The following is a 23,474-nucleotide window of genomic DNA, read 5'->3' on the forward strand; positions in this document are numbered from 1 at the left end:
AGATGTTAATTATTGACAAATTATGGAAACGGTCATAAATCATTTATATATTTTTTCTCATTAAAGATATACATGCCCTCCACATGGTGAAAACACAATAAAAATGGGGAAAAAAATAATTATTTGTTTACAGAAAAAAAGTCTTACATTCACAAAAGAATGGCATTCAGTGTCAGGGAAGGAAAATTTATGATAACTCTGGAATTATAACATCTTACAAAAAGAAATTGAACAGTGTTAGCAAGTAATCTGTCAAAATGGTTGTGTTGGTGACAGGGATGTTCCAGGGATGACACTGTTGTGCCCTCTGTGTCAAGGTGATGAGAAGCCCTGGGGCCTACATGGTTTTAATAAAGCAGCCATCACAGTGGATCACGCTCCCATGCACGAACATGGAGGTCGTCATGTCCCCCAAGGCCTTACTGCACAATCCGCACTGAAAAAAGGAAATATTCTCCTCAGTATGGAGAGAGAGAAAGAGTACTAACATATCACCCAAAAACAAGTGTCATAATGTTCAGTTCACTGATTTTTTTTAACAATGAGGTGTCTGGACAAGGGTTGGGGTGCTGTACCTTAAAACAGTCTGGGTGGCTGTAGATTTGTGGGTAATTGATTGTGATCTTGACATTTCCATCAATTGGCTTGTCACAGTATGAACAAATGGCTTTGCCATCCCTGCAGGGGAGAGGGGAAGTTCATCAATATTGAGTACGGTCAAAACATCCCTTTCTTAAGTATAGAAAATACACTATAACCTTTGGAATGGCTAAAACAGACTCGATTGTTAATAATTGGCAAAAAATATGTTTACTTTTAGTGGTGGAAAAAGTACCCAACTGTCATACTTGAGTAAAAGTAAAAATACCTTAATAGAAAATGACTCACGTAAAAGTCACCCAGTAAAGTTCTACTTGAGTAAAGGTATAAATAGATTCAAAATCCTTATATTAAAAAACCAGATGGCACCATTGTCTTGTTTTTTTTTTAATTTACAGAAAGCCACGAGCACACTCCAATACTCAGACATTTTTTTACAATTGAAGCATTTGTGTTTAGTGAGTCTGCCATATCAGAGGCAGTAGGGATGACCAGGGATGTTCGGTTGATAAGTGCTTGAATTTGACTATTATCCTGTCCTGCTAAGCATTGAAAATGTAACGAGTATTTTTCGGTGTCAGGGAAAATGTGTGGAGTAAAAAGTAAAATATTTTCTTAACGAATGTAGTGAGGTAAAAGTAAAAGTAGTCAAAAATATAAAAAGTTAAGTACAGATACCCCAAAAAACACTTAAGTAGTACTTTAAAGTATTTTTACTTAAGTACTTTACACCACTGTACTTTTATGAGGAGAAATGTGCATCCTGCAATGTGTAGTATTATGCTGGTGTAATTATTGGTGTAATATTAAAAAAAACTGTCTTCCCCTTACTCATAGTAAAGGTGTGTTCCTTTTAGGCCTACTATAGTCTGAACATGGACAGAATGACAACACTTACTTGGTGTGACGAAAGTCATGGATTATCTGATGCTGTGGTTCAGCATCCTCCTGTTGCTGAATGCTGAAACAGTACAGAAACAAATAGACACTGAAATTGCACTGCCCAAATGTAGAAAATGTACATACCATGCGGGTGTCTTACTGCATTACTACTGCATGTATTGAATGTATGCATGCACGTGTCGAATAACCTAAAGGGTAAATGTACATTTGAAATGTGTGCTTGTTTACTGTACTGATTAACTTATCTGCTCAAATTACTTTAAAATAATTGTATTGTCTCTAGTAGGAAAAGATTAGGACAACTTAATATGAGGGCAGACTCACAGTGATGGAACCTGACCCCCACAAGGGGATGGTGTAGGTTCTGATGCAGGTGCTATTATATCATCTGCCACGACTTCAGCAGCAGGAAGCTCCACGTCTAATGCCTCCTCAAGTTCAATAGCAGCTGATAATTCCTGAACAACTTCAACAGCTGCTTCAGCCACAGCTTCAGCTTCGATGATGCGTTCAGATGTTGACTCCTCAACTACAGGTTTAACTGCAGCCACAGGCTCAACTACAGATTTAACTGCAGCCACAGGCTCAACTACAGGTTTAACTGCAGCCACAGGCTCAACTACAGGTTTAATTGCAGCCACAGGCTCAACTACAGGTTTAGCTGCAGCCACAGGCTCAACTACAGGTTTAACTGCAGCCACAGGCTCAACTACAGGTTTAACTGCAGCCACAGGCTCAACTACAGGTTTAACTGCAGCCACAGGCTCAACTACAGGTTTAACTGCAGCCACGGGCTCAACTACAGGTTTAACTGCAGCCACGGGCTCAACTACAGGTTTAACTGCAGCTACAGGTTTAACTGCAGCCACGGGCTCAACTACAGGTTTAACTGCAGCCACAGGCTCAACTACAGGTTTAACTGCAGCCACAGGCTCAACTACAGGTTTAACTGCAGCCACAGGATCAACTACAGGTTTAACTGCAGCCACAGGCTCAACTACAGGTTTAACTGCAGCCACAGGCTCAACTACAGGTTTAACTGTAGCCACAGGCTCAACTACAGGTTTAACTGCAGCCACAGGCTCAACTACAGGCTTAACTGTAGCCACAAGCTCAACTACAGGTTTAACTGCAGCCACGGGCTCAACTACAGGCTTAACTGCAGCCACAGGCTCAACTACAGGCTTAACTGCAGCCACGGGCTCAACTACAGGTTGAACTGCAGCCACGGGCTCAACTACAGGTTTAACTGCAGCCACGGGCTCAACTACAGGTTTAACTGCAGCCACAGGCTCAACTACAGGCTTAACTGCAGCCACAGGCTCAACTACAGGCTTAACTGCAGCCACAGGCTCAACTACAGGCTTAACTGCAGCCACGGGCTCAACTACAGGTTTAACTGCAGCCACGGGCTCAACTACAGGTTTAACTGCAGCCACGGGCTCAACTACAGGTTTAACTGCAGCCACGGGCTCAACTACAGGTTTAACTGCAGCCACGGGCTCAACTACAGGTTTAACTGCAGCCACGGGCTCAACTACAGGTTTAACTGCAGCCACAGGCTCAACTACAGGTTTAACTGCAGCCACGGGCTCAACTACAGGTTTAACTGCAGCCACAGGCTCAACTACAGGTTTAACTGCAGCCACAGGCTCAACTACAGGTTTAACTGCAGCCACGGGCTCAACATCAGGTTTAACTGCAGCCACAGGCTCAACTACAGGTTTAACTGTAGCCACATGCTCAACTACAGGTTTAACTGCAGCCACAGGCTCAACTACAGGTTTAACTGTAGCCACAGGCTCAACTACAAGTTCAATTGCCTCCACAGCCGCTGGCCTAACTGCAGGTTCTTCAGAAACACTGTCAACAGGTTTCACTACAAGTTCTAAGACTGATTCTACAGCAGCCTCTTCTGATTGGATTTCACTTGCTGGTTCCACTGTGGGTCCCACGGTGGGTTCTGCAGTGAGTTTTGCGATGAGTTCTCCAACAGCTTCTTCCACAGATGCAGGTTCCTCAGTCGTTGTCTCAGAGGGCTCTGCTGCCTCTGGTTGGTCAGCAGGTGCATCTACAGATTCCTCCACTGCAGGTTGTTCCACAGGTTTCCCAAGAGATTTGTCTTTTGATTCTGCTGTTGGTGGGTCCGACTCCTCCACAGCTTCTGACAACTCTTCAGGCCTACTGTAAATCAGTCACACAGAATTAGCACTTAAATACGCTTTATGGCAGTAACTGATTGAAGCACCCATTATACTACTTCTGTCAGGGTGAACAACAGCACCTGCTATCTATATTTCTCCTCAATTATATTCTAAATGTGCACAAAATCTATTCTTGCATAAAACAAAAGGTAACATTCATTTTAATGGAGCTGGGGATGTGCTTGGCTACTTCATAGTGAATACATTAACCCCTTACCCCCCTGGGAAATGGCCTATATGGATAGTGCTAGATTGAAAAAAATAATACAGGAAAAATATGGAAATTATATACATAACCATGGTAGCAATTCAAAGGGAGATTATGGCAAGATTATTAGGCTAAAGGTGAGGACACAACAGTTAACCTGACACAAGACTGAATCCAAACATTACATGTGCATTTTACATTTATTGTATTTTTAGCCGCATTTGATGATAACGAAATCTGAAAATACTCTGGATACATTCAGTAACATGATAAGAATATTATTGGGAAATTTAGGGTAGGTGCAACATAAGACAAAACAATTACAAGAGTTTGAGTGAGAGGTCTAATTGGTGGCCACACCTCTCCATAGTGTGCACAGTTCATAAGTCATTTCAATGCACTTTCATGACTTAAAGATTGAGTCTTCAACTAAACTCAGCACTGTCAACTGTCAACTGTGTTTATTTTCAGCAAACTTAACATGTGTAAATATTTTCATGAACATAAGATTCAGCAACTGAGACAAAAACTGAACAAGTTCCACAGACATGTGGGGGGCTCAAAATCAACAGTAACAGTCAGTATCTGGTGTGGCCAACAGCTGAATTAAGTACTGCAGTGCAGCTCCTCCTCATGGACTGCACCATATTTGCCCGTTCTTGCTGTAAGATTTTACCCCACTCTTCCACCAAGTCGCCTGCAAGTTCCCGGACACCCTCCGATTCAACAGGTCCCAGACGTGCTCAATGGGATTGAGATCCGGGCTCTTCGCTGGCCTTTGCAGAACACTGACATTCCTGTCTTGCAGGACATCATGCACAGAACAAGCAGTATGGCTGGTGGCATTGTCATGCTAGAGGGTAATGTCAGGATGAGCTTGCAGGAAGGGTACCACATGAGGGAGGAGGATGTATTCCCTGTAATGCACAGCGTTGAGACTGCATGCAATGACAACAAGCTCAGTCCAATGATGCTGTGACACACCGCCCCAGACCATGACGGACCCTCCACCTCCAAATCGATCCCGCTCCAGAGTACAGGCCTCCGGTGTAACGCTCATTCCTTCAAAGATAAACACGAATCCAACCATCACCCCTGGTGAGACAAAACCGTGACTCGTCAGTGAAGAGCACTTTTTGCCAGTACTGTCTGGTCCAGCGACGGTGGGTTTGTGCCCATAGGTGACGTTGTTCGCGGTGATGTCTGGTGAGGACCTGCCTTTACAACAGGCCTACAAGCCCTCAGTCCAGCATCTCTCAGCCTATTGCGGACAGTCTGAGCACTGATGGAGGGATTGTGCGTTCCTGGTGTAACTCGGGCAGTTGTTGTTGCCATCCTGTACCTGTCCCGCAGGTGTGATGTTCGGATGTACCGATCCTGTGCAGGTGTTGTTACAAGTGGTCTGCCACTGCAAGGACGATCAGCTGTCCGTTCAGTCTCCTGGGCATAATTTTGGTGCGCATAGAATGGAGTCATAACTCATGTGCATTTAGATGTGTGGTCCGCTTAACATTTTCTTCACAATACAATAAACATAGGCTGAATCTGTTAAGGACAAACCAGGGTATAATGCCATGTCACCTTGTAACTATACGTCAAAACATAGTGATCATATATCATATGGAAATGTGAAGTGCACATTTGGACTCACGGGTGTTTGGCTTGCTTGTATGATATCAAAGCAGGATGTATTATCTCAACGTCTCATCTTTCAAAATACATTGAGTCCTCGTAAATTAAAGAATTTTCCCCACTCAGACAAAACATTTGCAAAAGTTGCCCAATTAGCGGGAGGGATGAGAGACCCTGGGCTCTGATGTCATGAATAGTATGTTACTGTACAGCCACTGTTTTCCAAATTAGGAACTTATCAGTGTCCAAATCTACCATTTTCGACCTCTATACAGGTACGAGTGTAAAGTGCTAGAGATAAGTTGATGTTATGTCCCAGGGTGATGGAAGGATACTCAGTCGGAGTGGATGCAATTTCAGAGAGAGAGAGCGAGAGAGAGTATGTTTTCTATCAGGAAAATATTACCTTCTAGGGAAATGTGACTGGCTGATTTTGAATGGTGGGGGGCTCGTTGGGGAATCCAGAGATCTAAAAGATAAGAGAAAAGACATACCCTAAGATAACTTGCATGAAGGAACTAAACTAAAACAAAAGTTTTAGAACACCTACTCATGCAAGGGTTTTTCTTTATTTTTTACTATTTTCTACATTGTAGAATAATATTGAAGACATCAAAAAAAGTGTTAAACAAATCGAAATATATTTTATATTTGATTCTTCAAATAGCCACCCGTTGCCTTGACACCCTTGAACACTCTTCGCATTCTCTCAACCAGCTTCACGAGGTAACCACCTGGAATGCATTTCAATTAACAGGTGTGCCTTCTTAAAAGGTCATTTGTGCAATTTCTTTCCTTCTTAATGCATTTGAGCCAATCAGTTGTGTTGTGACAAGGTAGGGGGGTATACAGAAGATAACCCTATTTGGTAAAAGACTAAGTCCACATTGTGGCAAGAACAGCTCAAACAAGCAAAGAGAAACGACAAGCCATCATTACTTTAAGACATGAAGGTCAGTCAATACGCAAAATTTCGCAAAGTTTCTTCAAGTGCAGTCGCAAAACCATCAAGCGCTATGATGTAACTGGCTATCATGAGGGCCGCCACAGGAATAGAAGACCCAGAGTTACCTCTGCTGCAGAGAATAAGTTCATTAGAGTTACCAGCCTCAGACATTGCAGCCCAAATAAATGCTTCACAACTCAACATCAACTCTTCAGAGGAGACTGTGTGAATCAGGCCTTCATGGTCGAATCGCTGCAAAGAAACCACTACTTAAGGACACCAATAAGAAGAACAGACTTGCTTAGATCAAGAAACACGAGCAATGCACATTAGACTGGTAGAATTTTGTCCTTTGGTCTGGAGTACAAATTTGAGAGTTTTGGTTCTAACCACCGTGTCTTTGTGAGACGCTGTGTGGGTGAACAGAATATTTCTGCATGTGTATTTCCCACCGGAAAGCATGGAGGTGGTGTTATGGTGTGGCGGAGCTTTGCTGGTGACACTGTCTGTGATTTATTAACCTCTCTTGGGTAGGGGGCAGTATTTTCACGTCCGGATGAAAAGCGTGCCCAAAGTAAACTCCCTGTTAATCAGGCCCAGAAGCTAGGATATGCATATAAATTGGTAGATTTGGATAGAAAACATTCTAATGTTTCTAAAACTTAAAATGATGTCTGTGAGTATAACAGAACTGATATGGCAAAACCCAGAGGACAAACCATCCCAAAAACAAACAAAAAATCATCCTACCAATGTTTTCAATGGCTGTCACTTTTATTATAAGGCGAAATCCTCCCAGATTGCAGTTCCTAGGGCTTCCACTAGATGGCAACAGTCTCAAGAAAGAGTTTTATGCTGGTTTTTGGAAAAATTTGCCAGAATTTTCAAGTTGGCTCCCATTTCGGCTGTACAGTTTCCAAGCGCATGGAAGAGAGAGCGTTCTTTGGTATTTTTCTCCGGTAAAGACAATAACGATTCTCCGTCTTAAATTGTATAGTTTTGTTACGTATTAGGGTACCTAAGGTAAGCTATTTATTATATCGCTATTTCCGACTTTCGTGGCGCACCTTCCTGGTTGAAATATGTTTTTCATGCTTTTGTATGCAGGGCACTGTCCTCAGATAATCGTATGGTGTGCTTTCGCCATAAAGCCTTTTTGAAATCTGACACAGCGGCTGGATTAACAAGACGTTAAGCTTGATTTTGATGTATTACACTTGTGATTTTATGAAAGTTAAATATTTATAATTCTGTAGTTCGAATTTAGCTCTCTGCAATTTCACCGGATGTTGGCTAGGTGGGAAGCTACCGTCCCACCTGCCCATAAGAAGTTCTAAGAATTCAAGGCACACTTAAGCAGCATTGCTACCACAGCATTCTGCAGCGATACGCCATCCCATCTGGTTTGATTTGTTGAACACTTTTTGGGTTACTACATGATTCCACAATGATACTGGGAAGAGATAAACAATATGCTATTTATATTTTACAAGTAAAAAGACTCAGCTACTGAGTTTTATGGGTAGATCTAAAAAATATATATATTGTGTAATTATACATACAAATCAAAATTAAACACTACACTAAAACACAAACACCCACTCAAATTTCTTAGCTGCTGAGAGGACATAGGACTTTGCCAGGGGTCTGACCCTGCTAGATGTCAATGACCTACAGAAGAGAAGAAGAGGTAATTAAGTTATGACATGTTATTACACTTTAATAACTGTCCAATACTGATTCATTGCATGCACAGTCAAAGGTAATTTCCCTCTTACCATTTGGTGATTTCCTCAGGGGTCAGTGGGTCAACATCTGGTGTTACTGTAGGACTGTAGGGGTTGCATGGAGCAAGAGAGGTAACAGGGCTGGATTCAGCTGAAAAGAGACCAGTGGGTTTCTTTGGAAGTTCTGGCTTACTTGAGAGAAGAAAATAGTGGGGTTGTGGAATGTTAGTTCCAAATAGACTAGCGCCATAAATATAAAATCTGACTCAATTGTTAATTGCAATTAACGCTTTAGATAAATCATTAATGTCTTAGACAAAGATAAATGTGCCTCCATTGTCTCCTAAAACATCAAGTGGGTGGATTTTGGTTTGGAATGGGTTACCGTGGTTTTCCCTCTTCTTCATCTGGGTCTGTCACTCTACGGATCCAGCTGCCGTCTCCCTTGAGAGAAGTACGCATCTTCATGGTTCTAACCACCTGTGCTCTGTTAACTTCTACAACACACACACACACATTACACATACACTTTATATTATTCTGTGTTTTGATATACCACAATTGCTCATGATGGAGCAGTGATGTTTTATATAGTGTTTAGTTACAGAGTTATTATGTAGGTCAACACACCCTTGGTGGCCATGGTCCAGTCCAAGTCTCTGCTTCCTATTGAAACAAAGAACACGGTTGTTGGGTAATTTGATTTGAAATTTGATTTGATTTAATTGTGTGGGGATCATAGTATGTACAGAACAGAAGTCTGTATGTAAAAAATATATATTGCATTAGAAAAAGGCATAACCAAAGGCACTTCAGCCCAGCTTAAACAAAAAAGGGGAATTAGTTGCTAGACTGAAGGACTTGAAAATCCAAAAAAACATTCCTTCCCCCAGGATACTTCAACTGGTGACTATCCGGGAGAACAAAGAAAAAGGAGCACACTGGTACTGCGTAAATCGAATCGATTTATTGACTGGACAAACAAACAATATGCTTGAGTTTCGGCCTTAATCACCTTCATCAGAGCCTTGAGAAAGAAAATAGTGGGAGGCACCTACAGTTGAAGTCGGAAGTTTAGATACACCTTAGCCAAATACATTTAAACTCAGTTTTTCACAATTCCTGACATTTAATCCTAGTAAAAATGCTCTGTATTAGGTCAGTTAGGATCACCACTTTATTTTAAGAATCTGAAATGTCAGAATAATAGTAGAATTTATTATTTATTTCAGCTTTTATTTATTTCATCACATTCCCAGTGGGTCAGACGTTTACATACACTCAATTCATATTTGGTAGCATTGCCTTTAAATTGTTTAATTTGAGTGAAACGTTTCTGGTTGCCTTCCACAAGCTTCCCACAAAAAGTTGGGTGAATTTTGGCCCATTCCTCCTGACAGAGCTGGTGTAACTGAGTCAGGTTTGTAGGCCTCCTTGCTCACACACGCTTTTTCAGTTCTGCCCACAATTTTTCTATGGATTGTGGTTGTGGTCAGAGCTTTGTGATAGCCACTCCAATACCTTGACATTGTTGTCCTTAAGCCATTTTGCCACAACTTTGGAAGTATGCTTGGGGTGATTGTCCATTTGGAAGACCCATTTGCGACCAAGCTTTAACTTCCTGACTGATGTCTTGAGATGTTGCTTCAATATGTTCACATAATTGTCCTTCCTCATGATGCTATCTATTTTGTAAAGTGCACCAGTCTCTCCTGCAGCAAAGCACCCCCACATCATGATGCTGCCACCCCCGTGCTTCACAGTTGGGATGGTGTTCTCCGGCTTGCAAGCCTCCCCTTTTTCCTCCTAACATAACGATGGTCATTATGGCCAAACAGTTCTATTTTTGTTTCATCAGACCAGAGGACATTTCTCCAAAAAGTACGATCTTTGTCCCCATGTGCAGTTGCAAACCGTAGTCTGGCTTTTTTTATGGTGGATTTGGAGCAGTGGCTTCTGCCTTGCCGAGCGGCCTTTCAGGTTATGTCAATATAGGACTTGTTTTACTGTGGATATAGATTTATTTTGGTACTGTCCATATAAGATAACCAATGTAAAACATACAAGATCTGTAAAATGTATATAGGTTCAGAAATGTTGTGAAACATTACAAATAGAACAAACTGGATGGACATCAGAAATAGAGGAAGGACTAAAAACAAAGAGAATATAACTATTTTAAAATAGATTGTGTCTGTAAAATGTGTATAAATATAGGGGATTGGAAATGATGCTACAATTACATTGATGGAAGCAACAATTTATCTGATATATTAAAGATGATCCACCCCTTAAAAAAAGTAACAAGAACATTTCCCAGGACATAGACATATGGGAAGAAAGCTTAAATTCGTGATAATCTAACTGCACGGTCAAATTTACAGTAGCTATAGTGAAATAATACCATGCTATTGTTTGAGGAGTGCACAGTTAACTTGAAAATGTATTAATAAACCAATTAGGCACATTTGGCCAGTTTTGAACAGTTCATTGAATCAGTCTAAAACTTTGCACATACACTGCTGCCATCTAGTGGCCAAAATCTAAATTGTGCCTAACCTGGAATAGTACATGTTTTTTTCTTTGCATTATTTTTTACCAGAACTAATGTGTTATATTCTCCTACATTCATTTCACATTTCCACAAACTTCAAAGCATTTCCTTTCAAATGGTATCAATAATATACATATCCTTGCTTCAGATTCTTAGCTACAGGCAGTTAGATTTGGGTATGACATTTTAGGCAAAAATTGAAAAAAAGGGTCCGATCCTTACGTGTCACGTATCAGTTTGTAATTTAAAAAAATAAAATAATAATAGAGTTAATAAAGCCGCATACACACTTGGTCTCTTTTTTGCTTTATTGACGAAGGCAGCTCCAGCCTAGCTCAGTGCTTTCTGTGGTGGTGGGGCAGCCAGCGTAAAATACGGAGCGTAGGAGTTGGTAATGTTCTCTAGTTGTGCCGTGACTAGCTCAGTGTTCTGTCCCACTACGACACCACCAAATTTAAGGGTAGAGCTAAAAAATTCAATCCCCTGGGGTGCTGCCATAGAGTTACATTAGAAGTGCCCATCCAAAAAGGCACACGGTCATTGAGCACAGGTAAAATGTCAAATCACGTTATATCTACAGCAGCTTTGATTGGACAACATCATACTTTCAAAATCTTAGCTTGCAAGCTAGCAGTCATCATCATGAATGAAGTCGACAATTTACTGGCAAATACGTTTTAATCCTTGCCATACGAAGAGAAATAATGAAGAGAAATGATAGACGTAAAGTATTTGTGCTCATAGGCCATTGGACATAAACAAGTTGGAAATTGCAAATTCAACAATGAGTGGTTTGGAAGGAATCAGTGGCTAACTGCAAGCATTGCAAAGTAATCACTAGCCTGCTATTCAGTGGAGTGGATGTGTGGTCCCAAGTCTGTGTTTAAGGGTCTATTTTCCAAGCTTAAAAGGATACACATTCAACATTCGCCATGGTGTCTATCCAGCATGACTTCTGCCTTGCTCAAACAACAGGAAACTCAGAACTGGGAAATATGATTTTGGTGAGTTCAGGATAACTGGGAACTCTGATAAAAACAAGCTCAGACTGGTAAAATACATTTTGAACGGTCATCCAACTCGGAATTGCAAGACGGGAACGCCGGCCTCTTTCTAAAGCTCCGATCTGAAGATCACTGACGTCATGATTCAACCTTGTTTTTTTTCTCCAGTGTTCCCAGTTGTCTTGAAAGCACCATAAATCTAGAGAAGGCCAGACTTTGATGACAAAATTTGCCCATGAAGGATCGCTGCGCCACCTCCCTGTTCATGTGAGCACAGCACAACAAGGTATGCTTGTTGTCTTGTATGCCGCTGTATAAATTATGTAATATGCCAGGGATATCTGTATACTGGGGTTATATCCTGCCTGGTTGGCCCTGTCCGGGGGTATCGTCAGACAGGGCCACAGTGTCTCCCAACCCCTCCTGTCTCAGCCTCCAGTATTTATGCTGCAGTAGTTTATGTGTCGGGGAGCTAGGGTCAGTCTGTTATATCTAGAGTATTTATCCTTTCTTACCCGGTGCCATGTGTGAATTTAAGTATGCTCCCTCTAATTCTCTCTCTCACCCTCTCCTTCCCCTCCCGGAGGACCTGAGCCCTGGGATCATGCCTCAGGACTACCTGGCCTGATGACTCATGACTAAGTTCGTCCTAGCTCGCTCATTAATGTCTTAATGGAAATTAAGGATTGCCTCACATCTGCTCAACGTCCCCTTATAACAAATTGTGCCATATCAGCTATGTTTTTTTTAAAAGGCAGTAAATGAGTCTGGATGAACTATTTCCCTGCCAGACAAGGCTCTGCTGATAGCCAGGTGTAGCAGTGTTAAGGTGTTGGGACTGCTGTTGGGACACTGCTTATCCTCTTTGGGCTGCAATCCCGTTAACGGGATGATATGACAACAGCCAGTGAAAGTGCAGGGCGCCAAATTCAAAACAGAAATCTCATAATTAAAATTCCTCAAACATACATGTATCTTATACCGTTTTAAAGGTAGTCTTGTTGTTAATCCCACCACAGTGTCTGATTTCAAATAGGCTTTACGGCGAAAGCACCACAAACGATTATGTTAGGTAAGAGCCAAGTCATAGAAAAACACAGCCATTTTTCCAGCCAAAGAGAGGAGTCACAAAAAGCACAAATAGAGATAAAATGAATCACTAACCTTTGATGATCTTCATCAGATGACACTCATAGGACTTCATGTTACACAATACATATATGTTTTGTTTGATAAAGTTCATATTTATATCAAAATCTGAGTTTACATAGGTGCTTTACATTCACTAGTTCCAAAAACATCCAGTGATTTTGCATAGCCACCGATTCAACAGAAATGCTCATCATAAATGTAGATGATAATACAAGTTATACACATGGAATTATAGATATACCTCTCCTTTATGCCACCTCTGTGTCAGATTTTTTTTTAAACTTTATGGAAAAAGCAAACCATGCAATAATCTGAGATGGCGCTCAGAACAAGTCAAATTAGCCGCCATGTTGGAGTCAACAGAAACCAGAAATGACATGATAAATGTTCCCTTACCTTTGTTGATCTTCATCAGAATGCACTCCCAGGAATCCCAGATCCACAATACATGTTTGTTTTGTTCGATAATGTCAGTTATTTATGTCCAAATACCTCCTTTTGTTAGCGCGTTTGGTATACATATCCAAATGCTCGTTCTGGTCGAGCGTTACTTCAGACAAAAACTTCAAAAAGTTATATTACAGGTCGAAGAAACATTTCAAACTAAGTACAGAATCAATCATTAGGATGTTTTTATCATATATCTTCAATAAAGTTCCAACCAGAGAATTCCTTTGGGTCTTGAGGAGCAACGGAACGCAGGTCGCTATCATGTGGAATGCGCGTGACCAGAAAATGGCTGACTGCCAGACACCTGTTCATTCTGTTCTTATCCAGTCCCACAACACAGTAGAAGCATTCCAATTTCTATAGACGGTTGACATCTAGTGGAAGCCCTAGGAAGTGCAACTTCATTCATATCTCAAGGGGATTTCAATGGGAACTGTGTTGAAAACCTACCAACCTCAGATTTCTCACTTCCTGTTTGGACTTCTCCTCAGGTTTTTGCCTGCCATATGAGTTCTGTTATACTCACAGACATCATTCAAACAGTTGTAGAAACTGAAAGAGTGTTTTCTGTCCAATACTAATAATAATATGCATATATTAGTAACTGGGACTGGAGCAGGCTGTTTACTCTGGGCACCTTTCATCCAAGCTACTCAATACTGCCCCTGCAGCCATAAGAAGTTATGTATGCCCTAACAGTTTGTGGGCACCGTTTGCCACTGATATAGTTCAATTGATGTATGGTTTGGTGTTGTGTAATGGGTTTGCTGGCATGCATCTAAAACAAAATGTGTTTTTGTTTGCCCCACCAAGATGTACATGCTAAAATTGCCACTGAATGTGTACAAAAACTTAACCAACAATCAATGTGTGTCAAGTGTGTTAGTGAGGAAGAATGGGTCTGATAAAGAAATTGGTTAAATGGATATAAATGTCATCATTGTGGGCCTGGCATCCCGTGTAATGACCAGCAGTGTTTCTAAACTGCACTGCGGCCACCATGGCATTTCTCTATATATTATATATATATATATATTATATATATATTATATATATATATATTATATATATATTATATATATATATATTATATATATATATATGCACTACCGGTCAGAAGTTATAGAACACCTACTCATTCCAGTTTTTTTCTTTATTTTTTACTATTTTCTACATAATAATGAAGACATCAAAACTGTTAAACACATAAGGAATCATATAGTAACCATATGACAAGGTAGGGGGTGTATACAGAAGACAGCGCTATTTGGTAAAAGACCAAGTCCATATTATGGCAAGAACAGCTCAAATAAGCCAAGAGAAATTACAGTCCGTCATTACTTTAAGACATGAAGGACAGTCAATACAGAAAATTTCAAGAACTTTGAAAGTTTCTTCAGGTGCAGTCGCAAAACCCATCAAGCGCTATGATGAAACTGGCTATCATGAGGACCACCACAGGAATGGAAGACCCATAGTTACCTCTAAGGATAAGTTCTTAACATTTACCAGCCCAAATAAATGCATCACAGAGTTCTAGTAACAAACAAATCTCAACATTAACTGTTCAGAGGAGACTTGCTTGAGCCAAGAAACACGAGCAATGGATATTAGACCGGTAGAAATTTGTCTTTTGGTCTGGAGTCTAAATTTGAGATTTTTGGTTCAAAACGCCAAGTCTTTGTGAGATGCAGAGTGGGTGAACAGATGATCTCCGCATGTGCATTTCCCACCATAAATGGAGGAGGTGTTATGGTGTGGTGGTGCTTTGCTGGTGATACTGCCTGTGATGTATTTAGAATTCAAGGCACACTTAATCAGCATGGCTACCACAGCATTCTGCAGCGATACGCTATCCCATCTGGTTTGGGCTTAGTGGAACTATCATTTGTTTCAATAGGTCAATGACCCAACACATCTCCAGGCTGTGTAAGGGCTATTTGACCAAGAAGGAGAGTGATGGAGTGCTGCATCAGATGAACTGGCCTCCACAATCCCCCGACCTCAACCAAATTGAGATGGTTTGGGATGAGTCGGACCGCAGAGTGAAGGAAAATCAGTTAACAAGTGCTCAGCATATGTGGGAACTCTTTCAAGACTGTTGGAAAAGCATTCCTGGGGAAGCTGGTTGAGAGAATGCCAAGAGTGTGCAGAGCTGTCATCAAAGCAAATGGTGGCTATTTGAAGAATCTCAAATATATTTTGATTTGTTGAACACTTTATTGGCTACTACATGATATGGCAACTGCTCAGCCTTCGACCGCAAGGCACTACAGAGGGTAGTGCGAATGGCCCAGAACATCAATGGGTCCAAGCTTCCTGCCATCCAGGACCTCTTTACCAGGCGGTGTCAGAGGAAGGCCCTAAGAATTGTCATAGACTCCAGCCACCCTAGTCATAGACACCCACACATAACGACAAGAGAGACACCACTACATAAAGAGAGACATAAAGACAACAACATAGCAAGGCAGCAATACATGACAACACAGCATGGTAGCAACACAACATGGTAGCAGCACAAAACATGGTACAAACAACATAGCAGGGCAGCAATACATGACAACACAGCATGGTAGCAACACAACATGGTAGCAGCACAAAACATGGTACAAACATTATTGGGCACAGACAACAGCACAAAGGGCAAGAAGGTAGAGACAACAATACATTACACAAAGCAGCCACAACTGTCAGTAAGAGTGTCCATGATTGAGTCTTTGAATGAAGAGATAAAACTGTCCAGTTTCAGGGTTTGTTGCAGCTCATTCCAGTCGCTAGCTCCAGCGAACTGAAAAGACGAGCGACCCAGGGATGTGTGTGCTTTGGGGACCTGTAACAGAATGTGACTGGCAGAAAGGGTGTTGTATGTAAAGGATGAGGGCGGCAGTAGATAGGGGGAGTGAGGCCTAGGAGGGTCTTATAAATAAGCATCAACCAGTGGGTCTTGCGACGGGTATACAGAGATGACCAGTTTACAGAGGAGTATAGAGTGCAGTGATGTGTCCTATAAGGAGCATTGGTGGCAAACCTGATGTCTGAATGGTAAAGAACATCTAGCCGCTCGAGAGCACCCTTACCTGCTGATCTATAAATTATGACACAATTATGTCACGAGATCTTGGCCAACAACCTCCTTCCCTCAGTAAGAGCATTGCAGAAGAGTCGTGGCTGGGTCTTCAAGCATGACAATGACCCGAAACACACAACCAGGGTAACTAAGGAGTGGCTCCGTAAGAAGCATCTCAAGGTCCTGTAGTGGCCTAGCCAGTCTCCAGACCTGAACCCAATAGAAAATCTTTGGAGGGAGCTGAAAGTCCGTATTGCCCAGCGACAGCCCCGAAACCTGAAGGATCTGGAGAAGGTCTGTATGGAGGAGTGGGCCAAAATCCCTGCTGCAGTGTGTGCAAACCTGGTCAAGAACAACAGGAAATGTATGATCTCTGTAATTGAAAACAAAGGTTTCTGTACCAAATATTAAGTTATGCTTTTCTGATGTATCAAATAATTATGTCATGCAATAAAATGCAAATTAATTACTTAAAAATCATACAATGTGATTTTCTGGATTTTTGTTTTAGATTCCATCTCTCACAGTTGAAGTGTACCTATGATAAATTACAGACCTCTACATGCTTTGTAAGTAGGAAAACCTGCAAAACCGGCAGTGTATCAAATACTTGTTCTCCCCACTGTATATATAAACTCAGAAAAAAAGAAACGTCCCCTTTTCAGGACCCTGTCTTTCAAAGATAATTCGTAAAAATCCAAATAACTTCACAGATCTTCATTGTAAAAGGTTTAAACACAGTTTCCCATGCTTGTTCAATCAACCATAAACAATTAATGAACATGCACCAGTGGAACAGTCGTTAAGACACTAACAGCTTACAGACGGTAAGCAATTGAGATCACAGTTCTGAAAACTTAGGACACTAAAAGAGGCCTTTCTACTGACTCTGACAAATACCAAAAGCAATATGCCCAGGGTCCCTGCTCATCTGAGTGAACGTGCCTTAGGCATGCTGCAAGGAGGCATGAGGATTGCAGATGTGGCCAGGGAAATAAATTGCAATGTCCAAACTGAGAGACGCCTAAGACAGCGCTACAGGGAGACAGGACAGCTGACCTCGCAGTGGCAGACCACTTGTAACAACACCTGCACAGGATCAGTACATCCAAATATCACACCTGCGGGACAGGTACAGGATGGCAACAACAACTGCCCGAGTCACACCAGGAACGCACAATCCCTCCATCTGTGCTCAGACTGTCCGCAATAGGCTGAGAGAGGCTGGACTGAGGGCTTGTAGGCCTGTTCTAAGGCAGGTCCTCACCAGACATCACCGGCAACAATGTTGCCTATGGGCACAAAACCACCGCCGCTGGACCAGACAGGAATGGCAAAAAGTGCTCTTCACTGACGAGTCGCGGTTTTGTCTCACCAGGGGTGATGGTCGGATTTGAGTTTATCATCAAAGTAATGAGCGTTACACCGAGGCCTGTACTCCGGAGCGGGATCAATTTGGAGGTGGAGGGTCCGTCATGGTCTGGGACGGTGTGTCACAGCATCTCAACGCTGTGTGTACAGGGAAGACATCCTCCTCCAGCATGTGGTACCCTTCCTGCAGGCTCATCCTGACATGACCCTTCAGCATGACAATGCCACCAGCCATACTGCTCGTTCTGTGCATGATTTCCTGCAAGACAGGAATGTCAGTGTTCTGCCATGGCCAGCGAAGAGCCCAGATCTAAATCCCATTGAGCATGTCTGAGACCTGTTTGGATCAGAGGGTGAGGGCTAGGGTCATTCCCCCCAGAAATGTCCGGGAACTTGCAGGTGCCTTGGTGGAAGAGTGGGGTAATATCTCACAGCAAGAACTGGCAAATCTGGTGAAGTCCATGAGGAGGAGACGGACTGCAGTACTTAATGCACATCTATCAGTGTTAATGCAAAACGTTAATTATTTTACCTCTATGGCCTATTTATTGCCTAATCTTACTACATTTGCACACACCGTACATATATTTGTCTATTGTGTTATTGACTGTACGTTTGTTTATCCCATGTGTAACTCTGTTATTTTTGTTGCACTGCTTTGCTTTATCTTGGCCAGGTCGCAGTTGTAAATGAGAACTTGTTCTCAACTGGCCTACCTGGAAAAAATAAAGTTGAAATAACTTCTTTGTATTTGTGTCCTTTAGTAGTGGTTTCTTTGCAGCAATTCGACCATGAAGGCCTGATTCACAGTCTCCTCTGAGATGTGTCTGTTTCTTGAACTCTGTGAAGCATTTATTTAGGCTTCAATTTCTGAGGCTAGTAACTCTAATGAACTTATCCTCTGCATGTCTTAAAGTAATGATGGACTGTCGTTTCTTTTTGCTTATTTGAGCCGTTCTTGCCATAATATACACTTGGTCTTTTACCAAATAGGGCCATCTCCTGTATACCAACCCGACCTTGTCACAACACAACTGACTGGCTCAAACGCATTAAGGAAAGACATTCCACAAATTAACTTAACAAAGCACACATGTTAATTGAAATGCATTCCAGGTGACTACCTCGTGAAGCTGGTTAAGAGAATGCCAAGAATGTGCAAAGCTGTCATCAAGGCAAAGGGTGGCTACTTTGAAGAATCTCAAATATAAAATATATTTTGATTCGCTTAATACTTTTTTGGTTACGGCATATAACACATGGAATTTTCATAGTTTTAATGATGTCTTCAATATTATTCTACAATGTAGAAAATTGTAAAAAAAAATAAAGAAAAACCCTTGAATGAGTAGGCGAGTCCAAACTTTTGACTGGTTCTGTATATTTACAAATATATATATGGTGGATTGGAAATTATGAAATTACATTGATGGACGCTACAATCTAGCTGCAATATTAAAGCTGGTCTACCCCCTAAAAAAACATAATTAAAAAAAGATCCCATGGCACGTATCGTAAGAGTAAGGGTGTTAACCCCGGTGTCCTGGCTAAATTCCCAATCTGACCATCATGGCCACCAAATCACCCCCAGAATCCAATTGGCTTATTCTTCCCCCTCCTCTCCCCTGTATTATTCCTCAGGTCATTGCTGTAAATGAGAATGTGTTCAGTTGACTTACCTGGTAAAATAAGGGTTAAATAGGAAGTGCAATGCTCTTCAGGAAACAAAAAAGTGGGGAGTTGGCATACAACACAAATCTACTCAGGTGGGTGAATCTCTGTGCCCCTACAGGCTACCAGAATATCATCCATATATCTGTGCCACGGGACAATATTATTAAATAACGTGTTAGATACAGCATTGTTAATGAATTTATTTTTTCCAGAAAGCTATAAACAAATTAACATAATTTGGCACAATTGCCGCTCCCATCGCATATTGAAAAGAGTTAATAGTTAACGCCATTTTGGTTCAAGTCTAAATAAATCCAGAAGTGGGCAGCAGACCTTCAGGGCGTGTATATGGTGGGAGAGGGCTTCTAGGCCTCCTGCATGGGGGATGTTTGTAAGTATGTCATTAGATTCATATTTGACATTCTCAAGGATATTTAGCACGTAAGTGGTATCGCCAAAGAAAGCTGTGAGGAAAGGAACCAACTTCATGAAAAAAATATAAAAATTGGGATAGGAGTTCCGTGAGGCTATTATTAGCACCGACTATAGGCCTCAGAGGAGGGTCAGATTGTTTCTTGAGAAACAGAGTGCTCCTTTTACTTTTTTCTCCTGTATAATCACCAATTGAAGTATCCAGGGGTAAGGAAGGTTTTTTAGATATTAGATTACTCAGTGGAGCTGAAAGCCCTAAGGAAAAGATCTAGAGCTTTGATTCTGTCAGTCATCCATCTTTTTACCATGACTTCACACACAATTTATGGGCCAACATTTCACTAGCAACTGGTGTTACCGCATTCTGGGACTCTAAAGGAATGATCGGCATCACATTTAACCAACATATTCAAAACCCACAAAATTATGTAACAACAAATATGTACAGATGTACATGAACATACCAATTATTACAGGCCTCTAGAGCAGGGGTTCTTAACGTTTTACATCCTGGGACCCAAAATAGAAATGCTGTGCTTTCCTGGGACACAAGCTTATGAAAACTATACGTAAATATCAGTACATTTAATTGCCCTTATGCCTAAAACAAATGCAATATAGACAAAAACAAATAACAATGAAATACCCATATAAAGAGCAATTAATGTTTATTTTTCCCCATTAAAAAAACTCTTACATATCTGTCTAGGTTGGAACTAATGCTGTTAATATACAATAAATAATTTAAATTCTGAACTGGAATAAACTGATTGATCACTTCACACAGATGTATAAGAGAACGCACAGGCTCAGCTTTTGATAGTGTAACCCTAAGTAACAGTACATTGAAAGATTCAGGCCTACTGTACATCTTACTGTACAAAGTATTGCTGAAAAAAAGGTCTAGGTAAGAACTGTTGCTGTTAAAATACAATAAATATTTTCTTATTTTGTCTGGAATAAACCTTTTGATCACATCACACAGATATAGACCAGAAAACAAACACGCAGTCACAATGAGGTGTGTGGCTGGTTGAAGTTTTCAACAAGTATGTAGTTTCTGGGCTCAGTTTTTGATAGTGCAACCCTGAGGTCATGCTCAGAATTGGGTATGTTTCTGTGCTTGTTTTTTTTTTAGGTACACCAGAGTTGAGAACCCTGACTTAGGTATGTGGTGCCAAACTGGAAAATAATATCTACTGCCTTCTCACTCAGACAGGGGACCACTTCCTGCTGTAGATGAGCAACCCAAAGCTGTGTGTGTGTTTGCCTCAAAAAGGATCTTGTTTCAGTTTTTTCCAGAATAAAAAATATTACTTGAACTTTAACAGTAACAGTTCCAATCTGGAATTGTTTAGCAATAATTTATACAGTCAGATGTACAGTAGTTCAGATAATTATTTATCTTCATCTGTACTGTTACTTAGGTAGGGTTGCACTAAGTACAGTAGCTACTTTAACTAACTTGGTTTAGCTAACGTTAGCTAGCTATTAGCTGTGTACACGGGGATTGTTCAATAGAGAAACTCACATCTACTTTAGTACTATGAGCGATACTAACGTTACTCCCTTATTTCTGCTGATCATCACCTGTTAGAAAATGACAACAATGCCTTGCTAGCTGAATTACTTTTCCACTTTCGAAGCACTGTTTCCTGAAGCATTGTGCCCTGTTCTGAAATAACTCCCTCGGTTTACCTTCATGCTGTGGACGTTTGGTCAGGACGTGTATGAAACCAAGAGAGATAAATGTATCGTTGTATGATATCGTTGTATGAGCTCTGTCAGAACATGTGGCTAGCTTGAGTCCATTTGATGACAGAGGTGAGTGAGAACGACAAAACAGTGGCTGTCATCTGCTGCTGAACGACGCTGCAGCTTGTGTGTTGCGGAGTGATCTTCAATAAAACTGCAGAAAAAAGATCCGGTGAACCGCCCCTCCCACAGCTGCTAAACTGATCAGAGACACTGCTGCTAAACAGAGAGCACAGTTGCACTTGGCAAAATCAGTTCCAGTAATGAATGAAATAATTACACATTTACCCCCAACATTGTTATTACAATCTGCAATGACTGCAACAAAGCAAGGATGCTGGAAGAGTCATGTGATCTACTCCAAAGAATGGAAATTTGCCAAATTTTACATTAATCTATAACCAGTTGTAAAATATCTTCTCCATTTGCCGCTCCAATCATTGTGGGCAACTGTGTCTGCATCCACACACACATTATACACACTCTCCACTGAGTAATGGATTATTCACACTCTACAGATGGTCAAGACTAGCAGCACCAAAACAAAGGTAAGTCTAAGGACCTGTAGTGAAACTTGTTGAAAGTGTTTCTCAAGGAATGCAAAGGCAACAACATAAATATCAGTTTAAAGATCATGTGTATGCATATGTAAATCATTTGAATGTTCTGCAGTGAGAGCAGCCTAAATTAGCAGCATAATCTCTCCCTCCCAGTATTTTATAAAGTCTTCAGATTGTTGTCTAAAAGATTAAAGGCAGGCAGAACTCACCTGTTGGAATCAGTGCTGTGGATGATAGCAGTGCCGCAGTACCTGGTCTGGGTTTGAAGCAAGTCAGGTCCTCCTTTCACACAGCATAGATGCCTCTCACTGTGGGATGGTTGAGACCGCAAGCTTAAGATTCAACACAAATAGCTTTTGACCCCCCCCCCCTCTCTCACACCACAGGTACCACCCCTGGATGCTAGTATGCCATGCAGGGATCTCAGAGTGGGGCAGAGGGGAGCATTGTGACTGTCATTTTTTATTTATGTCTTACTTCCTTTGTATGTTTGAAAGACATTCCTAGAGAGGCAAAGAGATACCAGATAATACCGGATCATAACATGAGGCAACACTTTTTCTTACTAATTCCTGCTTTCACAGCCTGGTCTCATAGATAAAATGTAACATAGTAAACAGAATTCCGGGACACTCAAATTAGTATGATATGTTAAGTTTGGTTACATAAGACAGATGTTAACTTTAATTTTTTGTTAAGGCAAAAAAACACAGACATCTAAATCAAATCAAATTTTATTTGTCACATACACATGGTTAGCAGATGTTAATGCGAATGTAGCGAAATGCTTGTGCTTCTAGTTCAGACAATGTAGTAATAACCAACTAGTAATCTAACTAACAATTCCAAAACTACTGTCATATACACACAAGTGTAAGGGGATAAAGAATATGTACATAAAGATATATGAATGAGTGATGGTACAGAGCAGCATAGGCAAGATACAGTAGTTGGTATCGAGTACAGTATATACATATGAGATGAGTATGTAAACAAAGTGGCATAGTTAAAGTGGCTAGTGATACATGTATTACATAAAGATGCAGTAGATGATATAGAGTACAGTATATACGTATACATATGAGATGAATAATGTAGGGTATGTAGACATTATAATAGGTAGCATTGTTTAAAGTGGCTAGTGATATATTTTACATCATTCCCCATCAATTCCCATTATTAAAGTGGCTGGAGTTGAGTTAGTGTGTTGGCAGCAGCCACTCAATGTTAGT

General features: G+C 41.0%; 1 protein-coding gene and 1 long non-coding RNA gene across 2 annotated transcripts in view; one reads left to right on the forward strand and one right to left on the reverse strand.

The window, feature by feature from the left end:
• Positions 1-27: 27 nt before the first annotated feature.
• si:dkey-125i10.3 (calphotin) lies at positions 28-22,692 on the reverse strand. Its single transcript, XM_064978155.1, has 10 exons — positions 22,452-22,692; positions 8,851-8,886; positions 8,606-8,717; positions 8,272-8,412; positions 8,096-8,164; positions 5,954-6,016; positions 1,828-3,687; positions 1,499-1,561; positions 576-678; positions 28-436 (listed from the first exon to the last, which is right to left on the reverse strand). The coding sequence occupies exons 2-10, from the start codon at positions 8,861-8,863 to the stop codon at positions 338-340; spliced, it is 2,523 nt and encodes an 840-aa protein (XP_064834227.1). The 5' UTR covers positions 8,864-8,886; positions 22,452-22,692; the 3' UTR covers positions 28-337.
• LOC135548492 (uncharacterized) overlaps positions 21,896-23,474 on the forward strand; it is a 34,885-nt gene continuing 33,306 nt past the window's right edge. The window contains exon 1 of the long non-coding RNA XR_010456834.1: positions 21,896-22,230. This is a non-coding gene — a long non-coding RNA (uncharacterized LOC135548492). The remainder of the gene's footprint in view (positions 22,231-23,474) is intronic.

Source organism: Oncorhynchus masou, chromosome 11, assembly GCF_036934945.1.
Source record: "Oncorhynchus masou masou isolate Uvic2021 chromosome 11, UVic_Omas_1.1, whole genome shotgun sequence".
Classification (NCBI taxonomy): Eukaryota; Metazoa; Chordata; class Actinopteri; order Salmoniformes; family Salmonidae; genus Oncorhynchus; species Oncorhynchus masou.

What these genes read in the sequence shown, in the direction of transcription:
- si:dkey-125i10.3 (XM_064978155.1), bottom strand. An exon ending in TCAGCAGCTAAGAAATTTGA is followed by an intron (nt 6,017 to 8,095) that starts GTGGGTGTTTGT and finishes CTTATCTTTTAG; the next exon opens with ATCTCTGGATTCCCCAACGA. An exon ending in CAGTCACATTTCCCTAGAAG is followed by an intron (nt 3,688 to 5,953) that starts GTAATATTTTCC and finishes ACTGATTTACAG; the next exon opens with TAGGCCTGAAGAGTTGTCAG.